The 27081-nt window shown below is 42.0% G+C and overlaps 3 protein-coding genes across 3 annotated transcripts; 2 read left to right on the top strand and 1 right to left on the bottom strand.

Moving 5' to 3' along the window:
- Window positions 1-1870: 1870 nt before the first annotated feature.
- On the top strand, window positions 1871-3658 carry MELLADRAFT_92104 (uncharacterized protein; the record flags this gene model as incomplete). The annotated part of the gene is made up of 9 exons (XM_007415287.1): window positions 1871-1916; window positions 1988-2006; window positions 2076-2164; window positions 2236-2382; window positions 2476-2567; window positions 2634-2776; window positions 2841-3211; window positions 3271-3281; window positions 3338-3658. 9 exons carry the CDS (start codon window positions 1871-1873, stop codon window positions 3656-3658), a joined length of 1239 nt encoding a protein of 412 aa, XP_007415349.1.
- Window positions 3659-22525: 18867 nt separating this feature from the next.
- MELLADRAFT_117782 (uncharacterized protein) lies at window positions 22526-23580 on the bottom strand (the record flags this gene model as incomplete). Its single annotated transcript, XM_007415169.1, has 2 exons — window positions 22526-22646; window positions 22820-23580. The coding sequence occupies 2 exons, from the start codon at window positions 23476-23478 to the stop codon at window positions 22526-22528; spliced, it is 780 nt and encodes a 259-aa protein (XP_007415231.1).
- Window positions 23581-26040: 2460 nt separating this feature from the next.
- Window positions 26041-26359, top strand: MELLADRAFT_124463 (uncharacterized protein; the record flags this gene model as incomplete). Its single annotated transcript, XM_007415288.1, has 2 exons — window positions 26041-26255; window positions 26332-26359. The coding sequence occupies 2 exons, from the start codon at window positions 26041-26043 to the stop codon at window positions 26357-26359; spliced, it is 243 nt and encodes an 80-aa protein (XP_007415350.1).
- Between the last annotated feature and the right edge of the window lie 722 nt (window positions 26360-27081).

The following is a 27081-nucleotide window of genomic DNA, read 5'->3' as shown; positions in this document are numbered from 1 at the left end:
TTAACACTTCTTTCTCATTTCTCGTAAAAGTACCACAGTTTGATTAAGGACATACACACACCCTCCGCATTCACATATTCTGAAAAGACCTTTCCTTAACCCATTTCCTTAACCAAGTGAATTTTTCTTTACCTATATTCTCATTTTTTCCCCAACTGTTTATGTATATTAATACACTGATATGTTATCAGACTCGATTCACAGGAAACCCGAGCATAAAGATCTAACAAAAAAAGATTTCTAATAAAAACTTTACTCAAAAAGACCTCAAAACCTTACCGTACAAAACATTTAACATCAAAAAATGGTACGTTTTTTCTATATTCATACCGAGTTTCGGAACACTTATATTAACGATACATAAATTATGATCTTTTAATTTACAATAGCTCGTGAAATTCGTCTCACTGATGCTTTCAATGACCTTGACTATCTTTGGTCAATATCCTATGTGCTGTGACAGATCAGGGAAATCATTAAGTTGCTCAGGTGATCAACCGAGTTGTAAAGATGGAGAACCTATCTGTATAGGTAGAATGATTTCTTGTTATGATGGTCATCGATCTAAGGGTACTCCAACTTGTGATGAGAAAACTCCTATATGTGTTTAAGTTTGATTAGTTTACATATTTGTGTGCCAGAAAAGTTTTCTTCAAGCTTTCATGTCAATTTAAAGCTTAGAGTATCATAATCTACTATGCAAGCTTTCACTTTGGAAGTGCGGTCATCGGTTCTATGACGGACCAGATTGCGGGTGTGCATGTGTCTTTATTGATAAAAAAGAATCACTCTCAAAGCTTTTGCACAATTGATTGACTGAAAGGGGCTACTTAAGACACTGATCGAAATAACAGTCAACAAATTCAATAAAACAAGAACCAGAAATTGATTGTTTTATTTGAATTTCTATTATTTCTCAAAAAAACCAAAGAAGAACATACCATGCATCTAAAAAAAATAACCTACAAAACTCAAACTCACAAAAACCCCTTTTTACCTCCCACCCCCAAAAAAAGTGTACCTTTGAAAAAACAAAAAACCTAAAAAAAGCTTATTGATGTGTATACCAAAAAGTTCAAGAAATAAAACATTTATATATGTATGTATAAAAGAGAAGAGAAAAAAACATCTGTATAGGTAAAATGATTGCTTGCTATGATGTTCATCAATCTAAAGGTACTCCAACTTGTGATGAGAAAACAATTGAAATCTTAATCATCTCTTAGGCTTATTAATCTTTCTCAGATAATCTTTATGACATCATACACCAGTGTTATGTCTATGATCTTAAGGTTAACTTTGATATATAAAAGGTTCATCATGTTGTTTACCTTCTTTTCCTTTTCTCTATCAAACTTAAAGATTAGAGACCAGGCAAGTTTTGAAGCCTTTGTTACTACCAAAATACGTTGTTTCTCACATGCATGTCTCATATATGGGTGAATTTTGGGTCTGAGACCCCCTGCGCAGTTGTCTTGGTGACTGCAAACATTCTAAGACTGACCTTCCTCACTTGGTTCCAATGAGGCGCTTCATCATACTTCCATATGACATGAAAGTATTACAGTGATTGCCACCTTTGTTCAAGACAATCCCTGCCAACAGTCATGAAAACAAAAGGTGGAATTTTGGACGTCCAAATTTCATGACTCCTGGAGCTTGTTCCAAGCAAACCTTGAGGTTCTGAGGCCTTATGTAGTTGTCTATATTGAACATTGCTCCTCTGGGCAGCAATGCATAGACTTTGCTGCATTGAACAACAGCTAACCTCTATGGGTTTTGCGTGTACGTCAGAAATTTGGTTGTAGCCAAAATCTGTGAAAGGTTGTGGAAGGGAATTCTTGGAGAGGATATATATATCCTCATATATATGTGCGATTTGTCGATCCTCCTATCCGCAATTCATATCCAGCTTTGTGTGTTTGTTCTTGAATTTCTGGTTTTTTGAACACGCTTGATGACATCTGATACTTCTATCTATACATAGATAATAAAATTTTAATCCAGTACGTATCAAATTTGGTCTTGTTCATTCTAACATTTGGTGAATCATTGGCTGACTGGTTGTTTAACAGGATTTTGTTCAACCATGTCAACACCCCACCGTCAAGCCAACTGGTTGCTGACCAGCAGTCTGAATGTTGCCAATGTGTTGCCTGTTCAGGTATGTGATTTGCTGTTGGACAGGTCTCCTATCCAGTGGGGAATACTAATGGCTGTTAACACGTTCCCAAGTCAAATCATGCACACCTACCGCCTCGTATGCCAACCCTGGTCAGGTCAGATTGAGGCCAGCTTGGCAGAGGCCCAGGAGGTCTGAGGCATGTGATGTTGTTTGGATCCGTGCCACTAGACTGCAGAGGTGTCAACACGTGGAATCAGGTGAGAGAGCTTCCTCATTGTCAGGTTGTTTGGAATCATCCATCAAACGTGATAGAGTAGCTGAGGATTGGTTGAGTTGATAACATGCAACAGAAAAGCTTCCAAATCCTTCTTCTGCTCATCAGCTCACGCGAGGTCGCTGTACACCAGTCAGTCCGCCGTGTCAGGGCCGCCATCCCCAATTGGTGCGTCTGTTTCTATTTGGGAATCTTGAGATATCTTATACTGACGCTTTTGGTGGTGTTCTGTAGGCAACACCTCTACCGCCGCTCAGCTTTTGGAACGTAGGGTCCAAGGGCACAAAGCTGCCACCTACACCCAACAGAATTCAACCAGGTCTCGACGGGTCGCTCCCAACAGGCCCAGGGGCTGTGTGGGCTCCAATTGGACGCATGTGAGCTATCTCCGTGCAGACAAGCAAGTTTGGGTTCTTGGTCTCTGATTCGGATGCTTTTTAGGTTTTTGTCTCGTGAGGGCCCTCTGTATAAGTATGCCCACAACACTTTGCATCCTCCATGGCGCTCAGCAGCGGATTACAACAGCATTTTTGACTGGAGAACCGTCAGGGTGATCTCAGATTACAATGCTGCAGGATCATTCAATGGCGCATGTAACACGGCTCAATCAATGAACGGGTCAGATCACCGGTCTGACCCTCTGCCATGGTGCCGAGATGGACTCAATCCGGCAAACAAGGCAGCGGCCTTGGCAAGGTACAACGTGAAGGCACTTCGCCAGGTTTGTCCAGATTTGACGTCAGGAGAAGACAAGTGCTTGTGTCACCTGTTGGCAGATTCAGATGATGATCCTGTCACACCCGGTCCATCTGGTAAGTCACTCTATTACCTGGAATTCTATGGATGATGGTCACTGATGTTTTCATTTGAGGCCAGCTGGACGTATGTCCTCAGTTCACAGGGATCTTCAAGCACTTCCAACGTCTTTGGTCCTACAGTCTTCACCCACACCGACTCAACCCGCCGTGACTATGTCAACCCACAATCCTCTCATTCGGAAGGACTCTCCCGTCAAACTACGCAGAGACTTATCCAACAGCTCCTTCACCAAAACCCAATTGAATGAAGACGCAAATTCATTCACCAGTTGCGAGGAAGACATTGACGGACTGGATTCGGGCAAGGGTCTCTTGGCCCAGTCCGGGCGTCCCCAAACCAAGGGTCTCCCCTCAGCCTCCAAATACTCTGCAGCTCCCTGTTCCCCTCGTGCTTCTAATTTGATTCGAGGTTCCAATTCCTCGGATCAACTGCCTTCTTGAGTGTGTGTGGGTCCTGCCCAAGTTCCAACTTTGGCTGCCTCCGGATCAAGCATCACCCCCCAAGTTGATGCTCAAGAGGGCACTTGGGTGCACTCCCCCGCCTCAAAGACCTTGGGTAAGAAGTCTGCTACTGCCGCGACTAGTGCGCAGTACTGGCGCTGGGGCGAGCCAGGTGAACTGGATGTGACATGGCTCTCTCACCTTGCGGAGTTTCATCTGTTTGCAGTTTACAAAGACCAAGGAAAACAATTTCACCTGTGCACCAACCACCTCAAGGTTAGTCGCACTGGTTTGCTTATTGTTGAAGTTGTGGATCTCTTTGTAGCGACTGTACAACTTCGTGATTGCATAGAGTCAACCCAAAACGGATTCACATTTTTGCTTGATGTCGGGCAACAAGAGCACGTCTACGCTGAGGAACAGGTACAACTTCCTCAAAGATTGGCTCAAGCAGGAAAACACGGCATCTCTCCAAGCCAGTGGGACTCACGAGGTCAATGGAAAGATTTGGGAATTGATCACATCATTTGTAACTCAAGAAGAGGTGCGTGAGAGTGTCAGGTCAAGCTGCTGAATCAGGCTGACATCTTCAACACTTGCATTGGTACATGTAGGACATGAACACAGTGCAACAAGAAGCAAAAGCTGCCAAAGACGCCGCTGCCACCTCTCTTGCTTGAGGGAATGACTTGTGTGACCTCTGTGCAATCCAAACTTGTTCAGTGCCTCCTTGGCCTACCCCGATAAATGATGAAGATGGGAGCTCTGATGGCGGCAAAGGGGCACCAAGACCTGCAAGGTCTCTGCGCGCAATCCAAGATGGTTTGAAGAAGAAGCTCAGCAGTGAAGATAGCACCAGTGACATGGTCAACATTACCATGAAAAGCAGTGAAGCGGCTGAAAGAGCGAATGAACTTACATCTGTAGCTCTTGAACAACACAAGAAGCAGACCACGGTGATGAACCTCCAGCGCAAGCATGAGCTTGCTCAGTCCCAGGCTCAACTGGATCTTGACACCCAGACCACATGCAAAACTCTCAACTTGCAACAAGAAGAGCTTTCCGCGGCAAACAGCCGCAAAGAGAAGAATGACAGACAAATTGATGACCTTAAATCATCAGTGGCAAATGTGCAAGGTACTCTGGCGGATATGGGATCTGTCCTCAAAATCCTTGCAGACCGACTCCCTGCAAGCAGTAACTCCTCGTGAGTTACTCTAACTGGTAAGTGAAACATGACTTCCTTTCCACAATGTCATGGATTTTGAGGGGCAGCTCAGAGGCTGACGTTGTTTACCAACCATCTTGGATTGTCATAAGATTAACCCCCCTCAATTTGACCTTATGATGTTTGTCTATAATATGTATCACAGTTTTCACCAAGGGTTATTTATAAAGGCTGTACTTGACTCTGATCAAGTCCATTGCAGTTGATCCAGTCTAGTCACGACCACAACTGCTCTGCAAAAACAAAATTCAGTTACACAACTTTATACACACAACCCCTGTAAATAAATGACATGTAATAAGTCATTTTTGGGTTAGGAATAGGGTGTAAGTATTAGAAATGACTTGGCAAGTCAATCTGATTGGCCAATTTTTTTTCAAAAAAAAAAATTTCCCCCAAACTCGAATATTTGGGTCCGGGTACCTAACCGGCCTAATATTAAGTACTTAAGTACTTAACTTAAGGCCTTAACTGCATAGCCTAGGCACCCACACATTTATGTGTCCACTTAAGTACCTACTTAAGTACCTTATGAGCAGCACAAGCATGGCTCAGCGCAAGCAACCCTCAGCGCAAGCAACCCTCAGCGCAAGTTCTGCTCATCACAATTTGTCAAGTACATAACAATGGTGGTTTGTGTACATGGAGATGAAGAAATCAGACAGAATATGCAAAAAAGATGAAAACAGCAAGATAAGACAAGAAAAGCCCTTTGAGGGTCACACATCATGCCAAATCTCATGATGGTGTTTTGTGGTATGCATCAATGCAAGCAGTATCTCTTGGTCAATTTTTCAGCTGGTACCCGGTCATACCAATTCTTGAGTGTTGAAAATGAAAAGGTATCAGTGATGGATAGTGAGTTAAGAAGACAAGAATGATAAAAGACTCACCAATAGATGTCCATCTGCCAATTGCCTTTTTGAAAATACTTCCAAATCCTTGACACTGGACACCACTTGTGAACATCCTCAAAGAGAGATTTTGAGTCCAGGAAGGATTTTCATTTGAAGCTGTTGCTTTGATAGTCCAAGTACAAATCAACAAACTGAGATCAAGTGAGTCAAAAGCGCCAATAAGATGCAAAAAAACCTCTACCAAAATACCCTACTTGGGTATTACTGGAGGGTTGAAAATTTGGGTCTTGGGGCCGGCCCCGGGGCCGGCCTGTGGTTGTGACTAGGCTGGATCAACTGTAGTTTCTTATGTTTTTCCTGAAAACTTTGTAGTATTCACCCAATTGTAATGTTATTCTTATAATATAGTGTGATCTTGTCATCCTTGACCCAAACACTCCCACCTGAATTGCCCGTTCAATGAGATGGTAAGGGAGTCTCTGGTAAGTTCTTTAATTCATGACTTTCTTCATGAGTTAATCCAGCTTTATACAGTGTCTTGAATGATACTGTTTTGATCAAGACTCTATATAGACCTCATGCCACCGTGATGTGTGACTGTTAGAGCGATGAAGGTTTCTATTTGTATTTTATAACGACAATAAGATGGGAACAAAATCTATATACAAGATGTCGAATACGGCCTTATTTATAGGCAAACGTATTCATGCGTATGACCACCGTTTTGTCTCTCATAGCAGTTCATGACTAATCCTCCATTAGTCTTACTGTGGACTTTTCTCCGATGACTTATCTTGTGAGTCCTTTCTACTTTTCTCTTAGCTGGAACTATTCCAGAATAGATCTCTTCATGCGCTATTTCCATTTGCACATCTTGTTCATTCTCGAAAGCTACACATGTGCTTTCTCGAATCGCATCTCCAACACGCCCCCTCGATTCGTACTGAGCACATGCTATGTTTGCTGTATGATTTTCTCCTTCAATCATACCCATTGTCTTCTGAAATCCTTGATGCTTGACTCGGTCTAATGCCTTAGTTGTGATATCCGCTACCATCTTTGTTGTGGATATGTATCTCAGATCTATCTCTTTATTGTTTACTAAATCCTTCACATAGTTATAATGAACGTCTATGTGTTTTGTTCTTGAGTGGTATACTGGATTCTTTGATCTCTTTATAGCGCCTTCGTTATCGCTGTATACTTTCACAATGTCTTGATCCCTATGTTCTATTTCACTATTGAGTAAGCTTAGCCATTTAGCTTCTTGAAAAGCAGCTAATAGACATCTAAACTCTGCTTCTGTTGAAGATACACTTACTGCTCCAAGACGTTTACTTCTCCAACTTACCGCGCCATTTCCTTGAATGAATACATACCCTGAGCATGATTTTTGATTAATCTCCTCTGCCCAACTTGAGTCTGAGTATCCTTTCAAATCCTCGTTAGTCTGCTCATAAGTTATCCCCAACTCTTTTGTTCCTTTCAAGTACCTTAACACTCGTTTGAACGCATTCCAATGGCCCATGTTTGGTTTTACTAGAAATTGTGACAGTGTTCCTACTGCATATGTTATGTCTGGCCTTGTGCTTTGTGCGAGATAACTCAATGTTCCTATTGCTGATCTGTAATCCAAATCTTGTCTTTTAAACTCTTCATGTTCTTCGTCCGTTGAGTTTTCCAATCTTATGTTACTTTGCATTGGTGTTCCACTTGGATTACAATCTTCCATGCCGTAAGTTTTGAGGATTTCATCTACAAAATGTTCTTGACTCATCTTGATACTCCCTAATCCTTCTCTTATTATTCTTATCCCTAGTATGTGACTGGCTATTCCCAAATCCTTAATTTTGAATTCATTCTCCATGTTTTTGATTGTTTCGTCTGCTCCGTCTCCTACCAAAATTACATCATCTACCCATACAAACAAGATCACATCATGTTTGATAAAAAGACATGGGTCTGCTTCACTTACTCTGAAACCTTTTCTAATGAGCCATGCTTGTACAGTCAAACCCCTCTAAAGCAGTACCCCTCTAAAGCCTTAACCCGTCTATAGTGATGGTTTTTTGGCTCTCCCAAGTTGGGAGGGGCCAAAATTTGTGAAAAACCCATAGTTCCGTCTAACCCCTTAACCCATACCCAGAATCCAAAAAAAAACAATCTTTTCAATGTAAAGCCATAGAAAAATGGCCAATAGGGAGGTAGGAAAGGGGATACCTCCAACAGCTTCTGAAGCTTTGAAGGCAGTATCTTTGCTTATACAATTCATTGAAAGTACTGATATGCCCAAAGCAACAGCTGTTGACCACCTTCTCCCTGCTCTTGAAAGCACATTGACCAGCAAGACCTATTTTGCCAACAAAATTCAGCCCTCCATCACTTTCTCCTTTAGTAGAAATTAAACAAATCTTGTGATGTAGTTACAATTTTGAATGTATTCTTCTCACAAAAAATTAACACGGCAGATACTGAAATATTTGATAGCAAGTTAGACTTTTTCAACAACAAGACCCGTATAAAGTCCTCTTTTTTATGGCTGTAGGGGGACCACCCTCTAAAGCCATGATTCCATGTCTTTAGAGGGATATGTTCTATGGTTGTGGAATGTCCACCCTCTAAAGCCATGGTTTTCATATATTTAGAGGGTTTTCAATGTAAAGCCATGAATGTATGTCTATAGAGGGGTTCCTCAAGAAAGACATAGCCCCTCTATACCCATAGGTTTCCCCTTCTCCCGAGGGGTATGGCTTTAGAGGGGTTCGACTGTAATGTGTTGTACCAACTTCTTGCTGCTTGTTTCAGTCCATATAGAGCCTTCTTTAGTTTGATCACAAATTTCTTTGGATCTTGTATTAATTCCTGTACTCTTGGATCATTGTACAACTTGGGTTTTGTCTCTATCAGCCATTCTATAAAGCCTTTGGGTAACTCAATATATACTGTTTCTTCTTCATCTAAGTTTGAATTGAGATATGCTGTGACAAAATCACACTGTCTTGCTGGTTTCTTCTTTTGTACTGCGTGGTTAAGTACAACTCTTAATGTTGTCATTCTCCCAGTTGGCGAGAATGTTTCCTCATAATCTATTCCTTGTTTTTGCTTGAATCCTCAAGCTACACATCTAGCTTTACGTCTTGTAAGCTTTCCATGTTCATTGAACTTTTTGTTCAATACCCATCTAGTGTTGATGAGTGTCTTCTCTGCTGGTACATTCCTTCTTTCACAAACTTCAAAAACTCCTTTTTCTACTATTGAGTCAAGTTCTTCATTTATAGCCTTTTTCCATAGATTCCAATCTGGACTCTTCTTGGCTTGTTCATAGTCATTTGGTGAACTTCTGTTTTCTTGGATGAAGTTATTCATTGCAGTATGTATCAAGTCTTGTACTTCTTCTTGGATCGGGTTGGCCTCTGCAATTTGTGCTTGTCTTCTGGTACGTTTTTCTGATATGATATTGTCTACTGAAACTTTTGAGCTAATGTTTCTTGGTGCTACTCCTCTTAATTCCCAATCAAAACCTGGTTTCTTCACATTCGCCCCCTCATTTGCTTGAAAGTTTTGATTGTTACTGTTATCATCTATCTGTGTCGCCCCCTCAATTCTTAATATGGGTGGGGTACCTGGAGGGGTTGTTGATTCGTCTCCTTGGACTATTGGAGTTCTTGGTGGACTTCCCGGTGGTGTATTTGGTTCTTCATTTAATACGCTCTCAATTTCAGGTTCATCTATGAAATCTTCAACAACATTCTGATCATTCTCGGTTCTTTCTTTTGACTCTTTCAAAGGTAAGTGGTCTTCATCAAACCGTACGTCTCTTGATCTAATTACTTTGTTTTCTTCTTCTAGGTAAATACGATAAACTCCAAATTCAGGTTCGTATCCTACCATGATTCCTTTCTTCGCTCGCATGTCTAACTTCTTTGTGTAGCTGGTGGTGGTTACGTAAGCTCGGCATCCAAATCTCTTTATATGTTTTGTAATCGGTGTTCTTCCGTATAGTTTTTCAAAACTACTGATCTTGTTGTTATCACCTGTAAAACGATTCCGAAGGTATGCTGCTGTGTTGATCATTTCCGCCCAGAGCTCCTTACTGACTCCTGTTTCAGCTATGAATGCTCTGACTTTGTCCATCAAAGTTCTATTATTTCTCTCAGGTATACCATTATGCTGTGGGGTATACGGGGTGGTAACAATAGTTTGAATTCCTCTAGATGAGCACCACTCTTTTAATTGTCTATTTACAAATTCTTTACCTCCATCACTAATGATTCTTTTTACTTGTGCCTCATGTTGGCTTTCTGCCTGTTTAACAATCTCGATAATTGCTTCAACAGCACCTCTTTTGGACTCTAAAGTGCTCACCCAAACATATCGGGTAGCACTATCTACTACTACCAGAACGTATCTAGCTCCTCCGAGTGATACTGGAGTTATGGGTCCCATCAGGTCTACCGATAACTCTTCAAGTATGTTCTCAGTTCGGGGTATCTTGTGGTTGAAGGTCGGTCTTGTTGCTTTTCCTAACTGGCATGCCTCACATCCATTTGCTTTCCCAGCATGACCCAATCGTTTGTGTTCGCTTACTTGCGCTGTTGCTTCCTTTTCTTCTAGTTCTGTAAGTAACAATTTGTTTTTGATTCTTCCTTCAAAAACTACAGTCTTATTCTTGATTACTGCGAATCTTTCATCATTCAGTTTCTCAAGTGTTGCTTTGTTTCGCCATAAGGATGTTAGGCAAATGAGATTATAAGGCAGTCGGGGAACATGTAAGCAGTTCTTGAATACTACCTTCTTTCCTTGATAGTATTTAACTACCTCGCCTTCCCCAATCACCTCGATCTTGGTGTTCTCTTCTCCTGTTTGAACTTTTCCAGTACTCTCTTGGTAAGTATGAAAATCATCTCTTCTTGTAAACATATGTTCACTGGCTCCTGAATCTAGGATTGTGTCTTTCTTCTTCTCTGATCCGAATAGAGCACTTACTTGCTCTTCTACGGTTGCCACAAGTGCAATCGGGTCCTCGTCTTCTGATTGATTCGCAATGTGAGCATTTGATCTGTTTCTTTGTTGTTGGAATCGATTGCCTCCTGAGTTCTTGTTTACTCTGCAATCTCGGGCTAAGTGACCAGTTCTGTTACAATTGTAACAAGTTCTCGTTTCTGGTCTCGTTTCTGATCTTGCTTCTGTCCGTTCGTTCATGAACGCGACTCTTTTCTTTTCTTCTCTATGACCTGCTCGGAATTGTAGGTCGTCTTTCTCAAGCTTTTGTATAACGTCTTCGACTTCGAGCTTCTTCTCATCATGAGTTACGACTCGGATGAAAGACTCGAATGACTTAGGTAGTTTTCCTAAGACCATGACAGCTAGTGCCTGTGAGCCAAGTTCAAAACCCAATGATCGAATTTGGCTTATTGCCATCTTGATTTCCTTAGTGAAATCCTTTATGTTGCTAAAATCGATTCGGTCAAACTCGGTGAAGGCCATTACTTGCGCCTGCTGGTTATCGTCCGCGTACTTTCTCTTCAGTACGTCCCATATCGCCTTTCCATTTCTTCTTTCTTCTTTACCCAATTCACTCGCGATGGTGCCTATGTGTTCTTCATCTAGGTACCTCGTGATCAGGGTGGCTGACTTCTTCGCTTGTTTGTCCTTCTTATCTTCTTCCTTGTCCACTCCTAGGACATAATCTAAACAGTTGATATTGTCGAGTTCTCCGCTCATCATTACTTCCCAAACAAAATAATTCTTGTCGGTAAGTAAGAGTCTTTGGTGGCTGGTTTGGTTATCGGCTGTTTTTTCCATTTTATTGTTGAGTTGGTTTTTGTTAAACTGTTTATTGGTTTGGTGAGTACGCTTGGTACTGATAATGTGTTAGAGCAATGAAGGTTTCTATTTGTATTTTATAACGATAATAAGATGGGAACAAAATCTATATACAAGATGTCGAATACGGCCTTATTTATAGGCGAACGTATTCATGCGTATGACCACCGTTTCGTCTCTCATAGCAGTTGTGATTCTACTCACTTTCAAGTGGCGGAAAATAAGTAGGAAGTAACTTGAGGTTGCATTTCCTTGGGAGATGAGAGCTATTTATATACGCGAGCATCTCGGAGTGAGGTACGGATAAGGAAACGACAATCTGGTGATACAACGAGAGATGATCGACGATCATCGTGATACAAGATAAGTGGAGGAGGGTTATGGCCGAATCCGGTACTGCTGGATTCGGTCTACAATTAGTGACTTGAAAGGGCGGTACATGATCGGGACGGATCTGGAAGATCCGTTTACAAGTAAAGTAAAGAGAATAGAGAATAGAAAATAGAATGAAATGAAAAGCATAAAAGCAGAGTAATGCGCTAAAAGCGCGTACAATAAGAAACAAAGGGAAAGTCCAAATTAGGGAATCACACAGTTCATGACTAATCCTCCATTAGTCTTACTGTGGACTTTTCTCCAATGACTTATCTTGTGAGTCCTTTCTACTTTTCTCTTAGCTGGAACTATTCCAGAATAGATCTCTTCATGCGCTATTTCCATTTGCACATCTTGTTCATTCTCGAAAGCTACACATGTGCTTTCTCAAATCGCATCTCCAACAGTGACTAAATGAGACATTACCAGATTGTTCAACAGCTAGTGAGTGATTGATCCATCATCATCACCCGGACAAGAAAGTGGCCTGGCCACAAGGACAGCCTTGTTACCAATTTAAAGCACAAACTGTTCAATAATTTGGGTTGTTTGTAGCCTCAAAGGTATGAAAGCCATCACTGTTGATTGATAAAATTTTGATTAAAAAGTATCTCTAAGTAGCATTAAGAAATAACACCAGCGGTTGCACATCAATCGCTCTGCTGCAATCATGAACTGGCCTATATAGGCCCATTCACAGGGGGAAAAATCAAAGCTCACAATCAAATAGATGTGAGCAGAGAAAGTTTGAAGGATTCTCCAAGATTGTTTCCAGTTTGTTTCCAATTTTCTTCCAATTTTCCCCCAATTTTCTTTCAGCTCATCATCTGATCAAATGGTCAGCATGGCCTGAGCAGATGAGTTAGGCCTTCCTCAGGCTTTATCCCTTAGCCAAGAAGCCTGAGGGAGGGCTAGCTCATCTGCTCAGGTCATGCCAGGCCCTCCAATGCTCAGCCTGCACAGTCAAGTGACCAAATGTGATTGAGCGGTGAGAGACCCGACCAAATGTGAAAAACACAATGGGAACCATCCCTTTGGATAATTCTGATCCCAGGAATGCCACTGAGGACTAGGTGAGCAGCTGTGCTGAACTGAGCAGCCCCTCAGCCAATACTCAGTGACATCCTTTGGATACTTCTGATCCCAGTAATGCCACTGAGGACTAGGTGAGCAACTGTGCTGAACTGAGCAGCCCCTCAGCCAATACTCAGTGACATCCTTTGGATACTTCTGATCCCAGTAATGCCACTGAGGACTAGGTGAGCAACTGTGCTGAACTGAGCAGCCCCTCAGCCAATACTCAGTGACATCCTTTGGATACTTCTGATCCCAGTAATGCCACTGAGGCCTAGGTGAGCAGCTGTACTGAACTGAGCAGCCCCTCAGCTAATACTCAGTGACATCCTTTGGATACTTCTGATCCCAGGAATGCCACTGAGGACTAGGTGAGCAGCTGTGCTGAACTGAACAGCCGCTCAGCCAATACTCAGTGACATCCTTTGGATACTTCTGATCCCAGTAATGCCACTGAGGCCTAGGTGAGCAGCTGTACTGAACTGAACAGCCGCTCAGCCAATACTCAGTGACATCATTTGGATACTTCTGATCCCAGGAATGCCACTGAGGACTAGGTGAGCAGCTGTGCTGAACTGAGCAGCCGCTCAGCCAATACTCAGTGACATCATTTGGATACTTCTGATCCCAGGAATGCCACTGAGGACCAGCTGAGCAGCCCCTCAGCCAATACTCAGTGAAATCCTTTGGATCCTCCTGATCCCAGGAATACCACTGAGGATTGGCTGAGCAGCTGTGCTGAACTGAGCATCCCCTCAGCCAATACTGAGTGAAATCCTTTGGATACTTCCAATCCCAGGAATGCCACTTAGAACTAGCTGAGCGGCCCCTAAGCCAATACTCAGTGACATCCTTTGGACCCTTCTGAAGGTGATTCTGAGTATACAGTGATGTGTCAGCTGGGTCCTGAGCACTCATCCATGCTCAAGAGAGGCTCATCCAAGATGAAGATGAGCATGCTTTAGCAAACTCAAGCAATACCTAAGTTTTACAGGCTGATCACGTTGGCACCACCAAAATGGTGAATTGAAAGAATCTGAAGGAAATTGAAACATTTTTGGAGTTATCAGGAAGGTACCCTCTGCTCACATCTATGTGAGCTTTTATTTTTCCCCCTGTGATTGAGAGTTATCTCAATCAATCAAGTGCTCACTCCTGATCATCTTCATCAAGATCCATTGGGCCTCTAGGTTGACATTTGTTGCGGAAGTGATGGCTTGCCAGATAAGCCTGCAACGTAGGAGGGGGTGCCACTCCGCCCAGCGGGCCACGACCACAACATATCAAAAGTTTTTTGAGTATTACCGCATAGTGGTAGAAGGCGTTCAAGTAATTGACGTAGAACCTGAGGTTGTCTACATGACGCGCTCCACACCCAGCAGTCTTAGTAGGTAGTATCAATAGAGTGAAAAAGAGACAACCCACATACCTTTGTACTGCAACATCCGGAAGATATTCCGGAGCCCCCCAAACTCGTGTTTGACTGCCACACAGACGCTGGCCATTACTCGATTGAACCTGGCTTGATCTGGTCCGAGATGGACTCCAGCGTAAGGCGTGAACATCACGGCTGAGTTCTGATAGCCTTGATCACTGTAAAGCATCATCTGCCGCCCTCCAAACCCTTTGGCGTCCTCTTCCAACACCTTGCTGAGACCAGGCATCCTCAGGATGGCTGTGTTGTGCCGGGACCCCCGATACACCTCGGTCAAGTCAGCCGTGATCCCCAAAATTTGAGGCTATGTGCACGCTTGTGGCCATTGTAAAGGGGATGTTGGTTGTACTTTGGTCAGGTAATGCACCATACGGTCCCTTGTTGAGGAAGGTCATCAGGCAAGGTATAATATATTCATTACCCAAGGAAACTTGACTCACCATCTAGGAAACCAACACAGTTATCCATTGGACAGTCCCTCGCGTCCACCAAACTTTCTGCAAGGCCTTTGAGTTTCTCTGGTGGATAACACTGCGAGTTCCATTGCAAAAGCAGCCCCAAGTTTTTGAAAATCCAAAGTTGGACCCACCAACAGATACAACCTATGGTGGACGTCTTGCGTCCAAAGATCTGCAAGAGATTGAAATACCAAGACGGCGTAGCTAACCTTGCCATGTAAATGGCAAGCATGGTCATACCGTTTTCACTAGCTCTGTTTGATAATACAATTTGAGGTGGAAAGTCACCCCAGTGATGGATCACCAGGATTTTGTCCGGGTAGAATTGTGTGGTAAGCTTGCTGATATGTGGGTGCCAAGACTCGATGTTAACACGTCTGCACAACAGGTCAGGTAAGGGATTGCCTCCTAGTTGATGAAACTCGTTCAAGAACTGCAAGATCTCCTGCAGTTCTTCAATCTGGTAGAGGTGCCACCATGCAAACATCAGCATGGAGTTCCCTAAAGCTGGAGATTGAGTGATGGGTAGCCCGTTAGGATGGAAGAGTAAGGAGTTGGTGTCCATGGTGCATAGAGATGAGGTCAAGCAACCAAGAACGATTAGTTGAAGTGGTTTACAATCTGACCGGAGTAGGCATGTGCTGCATTGACCAGGAGGAGTACAAGTGTCAAGAACAGAACAGCTGAATGTCCGCATGGGTTCAGCAAGGTAAACGAGTGACATCCTCTGGCCTGTCACTCATACTCTAAATGAACCTTGGTGCTCATGTGAAACTTCAAAAGCACTCTAAGATATGAAATCTAGTCATGAGGCACGAAATGTTTGCCTGGTCCTTATTGTTTTACTCAACAATCTTCTTTCTCATCAGATTGTCCAGCTGACCTTTTCAATCAGTGTGTGCAGCTCATAAAAGCTGACAACCTGGTACTCACAGGTAAACCACATTTCTAGTACAACTCCTACATGTGTTCAAGTTTTAATAGTTTATTTGTGTGCCAGAAAAGTTGTCTTCAAGCCTTCATGTCAATTTAACGCTTAAAGTATCTACTACGAAAGGTTTCACCAGGAGTGCGCTCATCGGTTCAATGGCAGACCAAATTGCAGGCTGAGGCAATGCACGTGTCTTTACTGACGGCTTTTGCACAATTATATGACTAAAAGGGGCTACTCAAAGAAACAGATCGAATTAAAAGTCACCAAACTCAATAGGGCGGTTCAAGTCAGATTTTGCGTACACTCTGCCGCATACTGACGGACACTAATTTTAAGGGTGCGACAGCCTTAAGATTTGCGTTTGCAGAGTTTTTTAAGCCTTAAAATCGACTTTTACGGGCTTATAAATCCAGGGCGAATTGCAAACAAGGCATCTTTCGCCCTGATTTTGTTCGATTTGATGCCCCGTGGTGGTGGCCTTTTTTGAAATAAATGAATATTTTGTGATTGATTATGTTAATTTAATTGTTTCATCTGCTGAGCGTGTGTGCTGGGGGTGGTGTGACTTCGTCTGACATTTCCTCCCCCAACTCACTCACTCACTTGCTTGGCCATTCCCTTCTTCGTCAGCTCCGAATTCCAAATCATCAGCACCGAAATACCTCTTTACCCTAAACACCCGATTCCTCTCCAGCGGATCATGCCTCGCGTATCAGACCGAGTTACCACAATCAGAGACCTTACCAATCTATGCATTTTTGCTCATATGAATGCACCTTCGAACATGCCCGGACATGATTTCAACAAAATCGACCCTAGCGACGGACAAATCCTATTCCCACATAACACCATCATGGCGACCTTGTACAACGAGCTATTTGACGAGGAAGAACAGTGGGGTGACATGCTATCTATTGTCACCTCCAGTCGGTACCTTCAGCCGCGCCTGCGGGTGTCACTAGGAAATCCTTTCGACCTTCGGGATATGTTACACACGAGGCGAACTGACTTTCGTCAAGCTATGAGAACTACACCGGAAGGTTTCCGTGCGCTGTTGGCCATGATTATTTCCGACCCGATCTTCATATCACAAAGCAACAATCCACAACCACCTGTGGAACATCAATTGGCCATAACTCTTGAACGCCTTGGCAGCAATGGGAATGGCGCTTCCGTCGGTCGCTTGGCTAGAAACTACAAAGTGGCGCGTGGGTCCGTGGTAAACTGTACGCGTAGAGTTATCGAAGCTATTCTGAAAGCAGGTGCTCACTATGTCAAATGGCCAAATTCAGACAGACGAAAGGCGATCTCGAAGGTTTTGGAGCGCGACGGATTCCCTGGTTGCGTGGGGTTTGTAGATGGCACAACTATCCCCCTATTCCAACGGCCAGGGCGGGATGGCGAAGTGTTCTTCGACCGCAAACACCGCTACTCAATTAACATCCAGATCGTGTGTGACTGTGATCGTCGAATTACCTACGCCTATGGAGGATGGCCCGGTTCGTGCTGTGACAGCACGGTGTACTCAAAAACTGGCATTTTTGACAAACCTCATAAGTATTTTGAGAAAGGTCAGCTTGCATGTAAACTCGCTGGTCAGAAAGTACATCACTAACATGTTTTTGATGTAGGCGAATACATAATTGCCGACTCCGCGTACATTCCTTCTGAAACGGTGGTTCCTTCGTATAAAGGGCAGGCAGCAGAGGTCGAGCGAAACAAACAGTTTAATTGGTGTGTAGCCAAGGCGAGGGTCCGCAACGAGCACTCGATTGGCATTCTGAAATCGCGCTGGGCGTCACTGCAAGGCCTGCGACTGGCTTTGAATGAGCGAGAAGACATGTATCACATGCTGCGATGGGTCCGTTGTTGCATCATCCTCCATAATATGCTTGCAGACCTCGGAAACGCATGGGAGGATGAAGCAGGTGAGCTAGCCTTTGTGGAGCCAGGGGAGGCGGGGCAAGCTAGGTTTCGGGAAGTGGTTTCGGACAATCTGATGATGGAACGAGGAAGGGCAAAGCGTGAGTCAGTTCGGGATCACGCGGTAGCCTACAACTGGGAGAGTGGTGGCCTCCCCATCGTTCAATGAGGCTTTCACTGTTTCGAATCGTCCTACGTTGTTTTGTTTCGGTCAACTGTTCCTTTTGGTCTTTGTCATGTATCTTTCTTTCTCTTCTTGGTGTTCTATCTGTTGTAACTTCCTGTCAAACGGTGGTTTTGTTGAAATAATATTTAAGTTATCAGTTACCCGTTCTTGACACACTTGACGCGCAAAAAATTCTTTCACCTCAAAAAGTCGGTGTCCTGATCAGAGTTGAAATGATTTCAAGAATCTTCATCTATCTTCATCTTAAGCACTACAGGGTTCCCGTTTGAAAGTGTCAATGTGTTCCCGTTTGATTACTTTGCTTAAGTAAAATGGGTTCCCGTTTGATTGCTTTGCTTAAGCACTTTCACTTATTAAAGGGACTAAAAAATGATATTCCACACTCGACATGTACCAAATCATCCGTGCAACATCTTGGTAACTCTTGTATGGAAGATATAGAGGCAGAAATACATATACAAATTACAAAATATGGCTAACCGGACAAATTAAGAAAAAAAATGACATCTTTTGTGTATCGAAACTAACGGAGGAGAAGGGAAAGCACAAACGACTGTTCAACAGAATTGGGGCACCTACACAGATCTCAGACATCACATATAAGGAAAGGACCACAATCGAGCGCGGTCAAGGGCTATAACATCGAAACAAAATCATATCCATCAGTATCTGATCGATTTGACCAACAAGATGCGCATGAGAGACCACTAACTTATCACCGGAAGGTTCGCCATGGTTACAAAGGGTCCGGATAGACCAGTTTGAGATAGGCCTCAAGCTCTTGGGGGGTCTTCCCTTCAAGAACCAACTTTTCGCAAAAGGCTTTGCGCTCGTTCCTGGTGACAAGTGCCAGTCGATTTCGCTCGTCTTCACGTTCCAAAAAGAATCTTTCTTTGGCCCAATTAAGATCAGATTGACGAGCCTGGATTTCGGCATGCTGTTTGGCAGCATCGAACTGTTGACGCCACTCGTTGGCTGAACGCAACATCTCGATTTTGGCGGTGTTGCCCAATTGCATCGCAGTCGCCACCGGGTGCTTGTAGTCTTTCCCTCGCACAGTTGAGGGATCGATCGAAGGAAGAGGGTCGACAGCACGGCGAGCCAAAGTGGCGCGGCTTGAACCGTGTGCTTGGGTTGACGTCAACGCGTTGCGAGATGCCTTGGCGGATGGTACCTCATCTTCTGACGACGAATCCAGGAGCCGTTCCTCCGGGGTCAGATCATACTTTTTCATACTTTTGCGTTTGCCAGTTTGATTACTACTGCGCTTGAGGTGAGGAGTCGCAGTAGGTAAGACCTCGAGGTCCCTGGCGATAGGATCTGGTAGAGGGGGGAACATTTCGCGGTCGTGGTCATCAATTAAAACTTGTTGGTCCGGGCTCGCAAGGGTTTTGGTCCTTTCTTTTTTTTGATTGCTGGAACTGCGGTTGGTACAGGGCATTTCGGAATCAATGAGATCTTGATAGGCTTCCCATTCTTCGGCGTCAGGACTAGAGAACCTTTCCGGAAGTGGCCCTGGGCGAGCTTGATTGGAGTACGAAGACGAGTGTTTGTTGAAGACTTGGTTGGGTGCTGTCTTAAGATTTTGGTTGGTAGAGGAGTTCACAGCTGGAGCGAAGTGGCACACCAGTTAGTGATCACATAAACTTGAGTGCTGATATGACAAACACTCACCCTTGTCTCGTGTCTTTAAGCCAGGGTTGACCACGGCTGGATGATCGTGACCATCGGTGGTGCTGCCACCGTCACTACCAAACCCGGGGTCAATTGGAACGTCTTCGTCTTCGTTATCATCGTCAGAAGTCGAAGGAGCCAAACCGGTGTCGAGAATCCCAAAGGGGTTCACATTACCCTTCTCACGAAATAAAGCATCCATTTCACTGAAACATGGGCACATGCTTTCTAATAAAGCTTCCATGGTGTCGATTCCGTCCGCAACGTTTTTGGCTGACAAGCCACTACCAGTTTTCCCACTGAAAGCCTTCGTACGGGTGTATTTGGACTTGTATCGTTTCAACCTTTTTTGCAAGACTCTCCCGTTTAGACGCATGTTGGTCGAGTTGTTTCTGATGTTGTAATTGTTGTTCAACCTCAGTGCAAGCGAGTTCAAGATTGATTGTGGATTCATCGGCAAGCCAGAGACTTTAGTCTGGCTCCCGCCACCAAAAAGAGAGTTACAAACATTGGGTCTACTGAGGTATTCCACAATTGTTTGATAATCCACGAGTTCAAAAGGCGGGCTATCTCTAGTTTGTCGATTGGTTGGCGCCACTGAAACACTACGGGCCCGTTTTTGCGCAGCCAGTCGAGAACGTTTGATGGCGGCAGGGGTTGGTCGAGCGTTCGCAGGTACGCCGGAAGCTATCAAATCTAGCTCAATCTGAGCTCTAGTTCGCCTAGTTCGGGGGGGAGGCTAGCAAAGAACAACAAATAGTTTACTGTTAATATTTATTCATGCATGAGACTCATGATGATTGCTTATACATTTGACTGACCTTCACAATGGGTGGCGTGTCATTCAACATGTTGACCAAAATGAATACGGGGAAAAACGCTCAAGACGAGTTTTAGAGGACCACTTGAAGAAAACGACCAAAGCCAGTAGTAACAAAATCAAATCACGTGAGGCAGGCGATCGGAGTTGAAAGGGAAGCGGGATGGCCAACGAGTTGTAGAACTAGGGGTAAAGGGTGCAAGGTAAAGGGTGCAAAAGGTTCGTTAAAATCTGATATATATATGTGAAACCCCAAACCACCAGTGATTTCGTCAGGCATGAACACAGGGCCACACGTCTGTGTTGACGTACTGAGAAATGCCGGCACGGCCAAGCCCTGGGCGCAAGGGCAGACAAAGACGATGCTGTCCGAGATTGCCGATGTTGACGTCGCTTTGGAGAAAATCTGGGTTTTTGATTTTTGAGTGCCTGAGAGGTTGATTACGTGATACGATATCCTACGTGATATCAGGTGTGGTCCGAGTGATACGATATCCTACGTGATATCAGGTGTGGTCCGAGTGAGGGAAAAGAAGAGGTGTGGAGGTGGGATTTCCTGAAAGGCTGGGGTTTGCATCAAAATCAAGACCCGAGTTTGAATCCTCTTGGTTTATCCCCGGGGAAACAAACCCGTTCTAGGTTTGTTAATGAAAGAGATGAACCAGCAGACGAAAAAAAAAGCGTTTATGCAGGGACAAAATCAAAAAAAAGGTACGAAAAAAAAGTCTTTTTTTTAAAAGGATTTGTGGACCTTTTTTTGGGTTTGTGGTGAAGAGCTGTTAAAAGTTTAAGACCAAATATTTGATCGCGAGGTGGTGAACCACCTCTAGAGCTGGTTCGCGAAAGGTGAAATCAATCTTATAAATTTAAGGCACCGAACAACACTTAAATTTTAAACTAAGGCTGTAAACACCCTACTTGAACTGCCCTAATAAATCAAGAACCCGTAAATTGTTTGTTTGTTTTATGTATTTGAATTTCTATTTCTCAAAAAACCAAAAATAACATCCCATGCGCATCTAAAAATAACCTACAAAACTCAAACTCACAAAACCCCTTATGACCTCCCACCCCCAAAAAAACCATACCCTTCAAAAAAACAACAAAACAAAAAAAACTTATTGATATGTATATGTACCAAAAAGTTCAAGAAATAAAACATTTATGTATATAAGAGAAAAAAAAACATTATAAAGTGTTAATGGGTTACCTAAACATAAAGAGACAAAGAAAGAGAGAAAAAAAAGTAAAAAACAAAAAAGACCATTGTTTTCCTCTTTCCTTCAAAAAAAGAAAAAAAAACTAAGGAATCAAAGAATAAGATTATATTCTTTGAAGAAAAAGAAAACAAAAAGATAGAGAGAATAAGAGATATACAGTTGAGAGATATACATATATATAGGTAAAACAGGTCAACATTTCAACAAAATTACATAAAGAAAACCCGAAGATTAGAGAGAGAAAGAGAGAGTAGAAAAAAAGAGGAGGAGAAAAGACGTGAATATTTTTTTCTTTGGTGGATATTTATGAATTTTATATATGTAGGATATGAAAACATGAAACGAAAAAGTGTATTTTTGTAAATAAAGTACAATGAAAAGAAATCAGTTTCCCAAAAAAAAAACAAAATATGATCAATCAGGAAACCAAAAAAGTTTGGTAAGGAGGTCACAAAAGAGAGAGAACAACTATTTCTAAACATCATGGAGTCAAATACAACGAGATATATTTCGTAAAAGGATATTGCATGAGTGAGCTCATGCAAAAGGGATGAGATCAATAGAATCAACTAAAGCTCAGTGAGTAAGGGAAGGGAATATGAAAACAAATCAAGATCGGAAGTGTTCTTGATTATAAACTGAAAGTTTTTTCGTGGTTTCATCATTTGATCGTAGATGGTCCATTGGTCTTGATAATCGTATGGATGTTGAAAAATTGGAATAATTTGATGTTTGAGATGATTATGGAGATCAAAAGATGATAGTTGGTATGAGTTGAGTTGATGAATGAATAAAAATCCAATGAGATTCGAAAGGAAATGGTAAACAGGTCCAATGAATTGAAAAAAAGTGATCTTCAGTGTCCTTCTTGACCGGTTTTCAAGACTTCTTCTTTAATCAATTTCAATTCAATCATTTCTCTCATACTCAGCTTGTTCACTGGTTCAGGTCCTTTGCGATCATAAGTCTCAGCCGACCTATCAAACATCATCAAATCATACAATCATCAAGTTAGTGTCTAAATTAATAGATTTGGATTTCAATTAATCAAAAATTAATCATCTTATAAGATAGACAGAATACCAAAGAACGGTCTTTAAAAGGGGGAAAGGAACGATATTTAAAGTGAACAAAGAATAGCCTAGCCTACCAAGTTAGAATTTCTTCTACAGCTCCTTCACAAAACCTCACCCTGACCGGAGTAGTCCAACTATCCTCACCACTACCTCCACTCGTACTAGCACTTGCACAACCTTCACTACTAGTCCCAATCTCAAATCCAAGAATCAGTCCACAATTTACACAATCACAACTCAATCGTTTGCTTTGATTGATAGACATAGACACCAAAGAAGATTCCCATGCTTCATCTTCAAGATCGGTTTCAATTGAACTTGCATGTTCTTCTTCTGAAGAATGTTGAACTTCAATTGATTCTAATGAAGTTTTAGAAGTAGATGCTGAAGAGATTGAAAGAGTTTGAGCATCGAATTCGGCCAAGAGTCGATCAAGTCGATCAGGTTGGTCTGCGAAATCTTGAGGTCTTTGATGATAAACTGAAGCAGGAATCGGTCGTAAATTGAAATTAGATTGAAGTTTGAATGGAACTTCGATTGGTACTTCAGGTTCAGGTTCTTCAGCAATTGATTTATCGAATAAGAAACCAGCTGCGATTGAAGGTGAAGAAGGAGGTCTTGAAGAATTAGAAGAGAAAGGAGAAGCAAAGAAAGCTGACGTAGTCGTAGGCCAACTAGATCTTGATCTTGGAGTGATTAAAGAGTTTGAAGGAGAATGGTTAATATTTGACATGATGTGATGTGATTGATAAGTTGAGTTAAGTTGAGATGAAGTTAAAGGGATTAAAGATGAAGAGGAATGAGGAAATAAGAATGATGATGAGATTGAAATAGGTAAGACTGGTGAGTGGTTTGATTCATAAAGTTGAAGAAACCATCTTGTGTTGATCATGAATGGTGGTTAAATTAAAATTAAATCAATCAAACCAAACGGATCATTACAAAATTAAATTAAATAATTTAATAAAACTGTAACCAACCTGTAACAATTCACCATCAAACTTTACATCATCTTCCTGGTGCGACTACCATCCAAACCGAAACCTTCATTCTCATTCATCTCAATCTGCAAATCAAAAACCCTCTCCAGCATTCAAGTATCATCTTCATCATCTCGTGATCAGATATCAGCACATCAACAGACCATTTAATTTTATCATCTATGAACCCTCAAGATCACTAAATCTATACCAGCTGTGTGCCATGCCAAGGCTCCAGTGAAAAAATCCTTCTAGAAGGTTTGAGAGGGCTTTATCTTTAAGAGGGCAACTTACTTCAGTCTTTTGTATATGGTTGATGTTTGCACAGGATAACGGACAGTCTGTAAGAACATCAGGCTGTGCATTTTGACATTAAAGGAATCATACGATATCTTTTCATCAATAATATAACTTACACATCTGATATAATCATTTTATATAGAGACCCAGAACCAAACCATTCTTTACAATCCTTTTTGGAAGATCTAAATTCCAAAGGTAAAATTTTTCAACAAAACATTTGTTGGAAAAGATTATATTGAAAGATGGGATTCGGAATGATGATCCTAGAGAAACAAATCTACACTTCTTCATGTAACAAAATATTGTCTATATGGATATCAGATTTCTAATAACTTGTAACATTTCACTAAACGCTGGTCTCATTACGCTGCGGCCACGAGCAGCGGGAGTCACCGCAGGCTCGCGGTGTGTGTTGCACGCTGCTGTATCCAGGGGCCGAATACCTGTGCTAGGATACTCGTTGCGGCTTACAACATCCAGCCCATTTAAACCGCTACGCCCGCTGCACTCTCCCGTTGTGTCACAATGCCCGCTGCTTAATTTTTTAAAAAGGATTTTTGCAACGGAATGCAGCGCTCGTTGCACCGCACCGTAGCAATCCAGCCTTAATACCAGGTCAAGAATGTTTAATTGGAGATATATTTTATTTCCGATCAAGCTAAAGGATTTGGAAAGAAAACTCTCTGACCTTGTGTTACCATTCAGGAGGACCAAAAAAAATCTATAATGTACATTTGTATGAGAGTTCTGAGCGTATCAAAAATTCAATTTCAATCAGGTAGACAATCTGAGTTGACAAAAGGTTTTTGCCATCATCCATTTTACTTTGAGAATGAGTCATGATGCTGGATAGATGTCCATTTCAGGTAAACCTTAGGATCATGAAACACTTCTTATGGCGAATCATACTTAGCAAAGACAAGCACGGCCCGAATTAAACTCAATATGTCATATCTGCACAAGTCAGAGGTTGATTCATGCATGAGGATTTGAGAATCAATGAGATCAGACGGAGATCAAGGGGTAAGATGGCATATGTGGCCAAGTGTAACGCTTTGAGTTTTCTGGGTGAAATGGAAGACGTTGACCAGGTGATCTTATGGTTCTTCATGGCACAGTTTTTAAAGACGTCATTGCCAGAAGAGTAAAGATTTACCAACCTGAACAGGTGGGCCGGATGTGCAGATGATAAGGATGTTCAGCATATCAGTATCACTCACAATTAATCCTGGTGATAATAATGGATGGAACAGTCGTTACGAGTCTTTTTCATAAATGGCCTGTGACTTTAGAGTGACCCTGAGTGACCCCTACAAACACTATCATCTTTGTGACACCGAAGGTTATTGCTCACCCGCTGTAGGAACACAGTTAACCAAACTACAATTAAGAGGTTTCAAATCAAAAGCTTTTACAGATCTTTACACTACAAGTTCAACAACTTGCTCGTTGGTTCAAAACATCCGTAGATTTTCAATACGTCCAAAATAATCATACGAGACCCGGTATTGATTTTCAGGCAATGGAGATGTTTCTATGTAGGTTCACAAATTATTGTTTTGAAATTTGTCTCATGAACCAAACTCCATCAACACGGCCGCGCAAGAATTAAATCCTGAGGTAACTCGAAAGAATCGCTTATCGAATATGACATCTTATGCCGTATGGGTCCCACAGGTTTTGAAGATTGGCCATGATCGAAAGGTTGTAGGCTATCCGCAGGTTATCTGTTCCTCGGTCTGAATCACACGCATAATTGAGTCACGGATTTCCCGACCTACACACTTTATCACATCTGGATGTTGGTGGCAAAGCGGAAAACTCATGTTAAGCTCTGTTACGTAGTTCCACACTATAAGGGATGGTAGGGATATAAAAAGACATGAAATCTACCTCATCCCATTCTTCTAATTAAAGCATCTGACTTTGTGCACCACTAGAGAAACTAGTTATACACCTATCCTCATTCGTTTTCTCAAAATAAAAGTACATAACATATATCAGATTCTGAAATGGGTAAAACTACGATCGTCTTCAGTACCATTCTCTTACTATCAATCTTTGGTGACCCGATCTCAGCCACTCATATTAAAAGATCTCTCAATGAAATCTCCAAAGTCGGTCAACAAAATCATTTAGAAATCAACTCGGGTAAATATTTGTTTAATGAGGATCAAGAAATGATGCCGTGTGCCAAGTGTTGGCACCGACCCTGTGCATGCATCATGTGAGTTAAAAGAGATCATAACTTTCTGTATACCTGATGTCTGATAAGATAAATTTTGTTATGGAATGAAATATAGTCAAGATGCAATCGATACAGATGAATGATTATCTTATGATGTTTATCAATTTTGAAGAACTTGGTTTGATGGAAACATTTGAAGGTAAAGAAAATATTGTCTCGTTGTTGGAGGAATTGGTAACATTATCATGAAGATCTCCTTGTTGTTTGTTGAAAACCATTTCATCCATCATGATTGTACTGCCCACAGAATTTCAATTTCAAGAGATATATTCCTTACATTTCTTTCCTTGAATATCAAGAGTCTTCCAGTGTTACATGGGTCCAGTCAAAGTGTGGTGAAGAATACAAGTGCTATATCTTATCCACTTGTAAACTTGTCCAATCAGTTTTCAGTACATACTATCAAAACCAAGTGACATCCCCTTTGTTCAAAGTATTTACATATAATCAGATTGACCAGAAAGGAAACTTGACTTCTGTCTCAAAAATATTCTTCTGGCCAATTTAACACAGTCTTGATGCCTGTGAACCTGTCTGGCACAATTGTTTTGCCAACAAATGGTCCAGATATGTCTCATGTACCAAGCAGTAGTATGAAATATATGACTTGCTGTTTGCCACACACCAATATATGGTTCAACATTCACCATGAAGGTATAATTTGTTTAGATTCACACTTTTTCCACAAACATAAAAACTTCAAAGTAACATAGATGTATTCAAAGGAACACCAAAACCATTCAATCACATAAAACAAAATACATGCCCATCTCAATCACCAAGCAAGAAACCAAAAAACTTGATC

The sequence above is a fragment of the Melampsora larici-populina genome, assembly GCF_000204055.1.
Source record: "Melampsora larici-populina 98AG31 unplaced genomic scaffold MELLAscaffold_49, whole genome shotgun sequence".
In the NCBI taxonomy this organism is placed as follows: domain Eukaryota; kingdom Fungi; phylum Basidiomycota; class Pucciniomycetes; order Pucciniales; family Melampsoraceae; genus Melampsora; species Melampsora laricis-populina.
The sequence above is the reverse complement of the archived record's forward strand: the minus strand, read 5'-3'. Positions and strand labels throughout refer to the sequence as shown.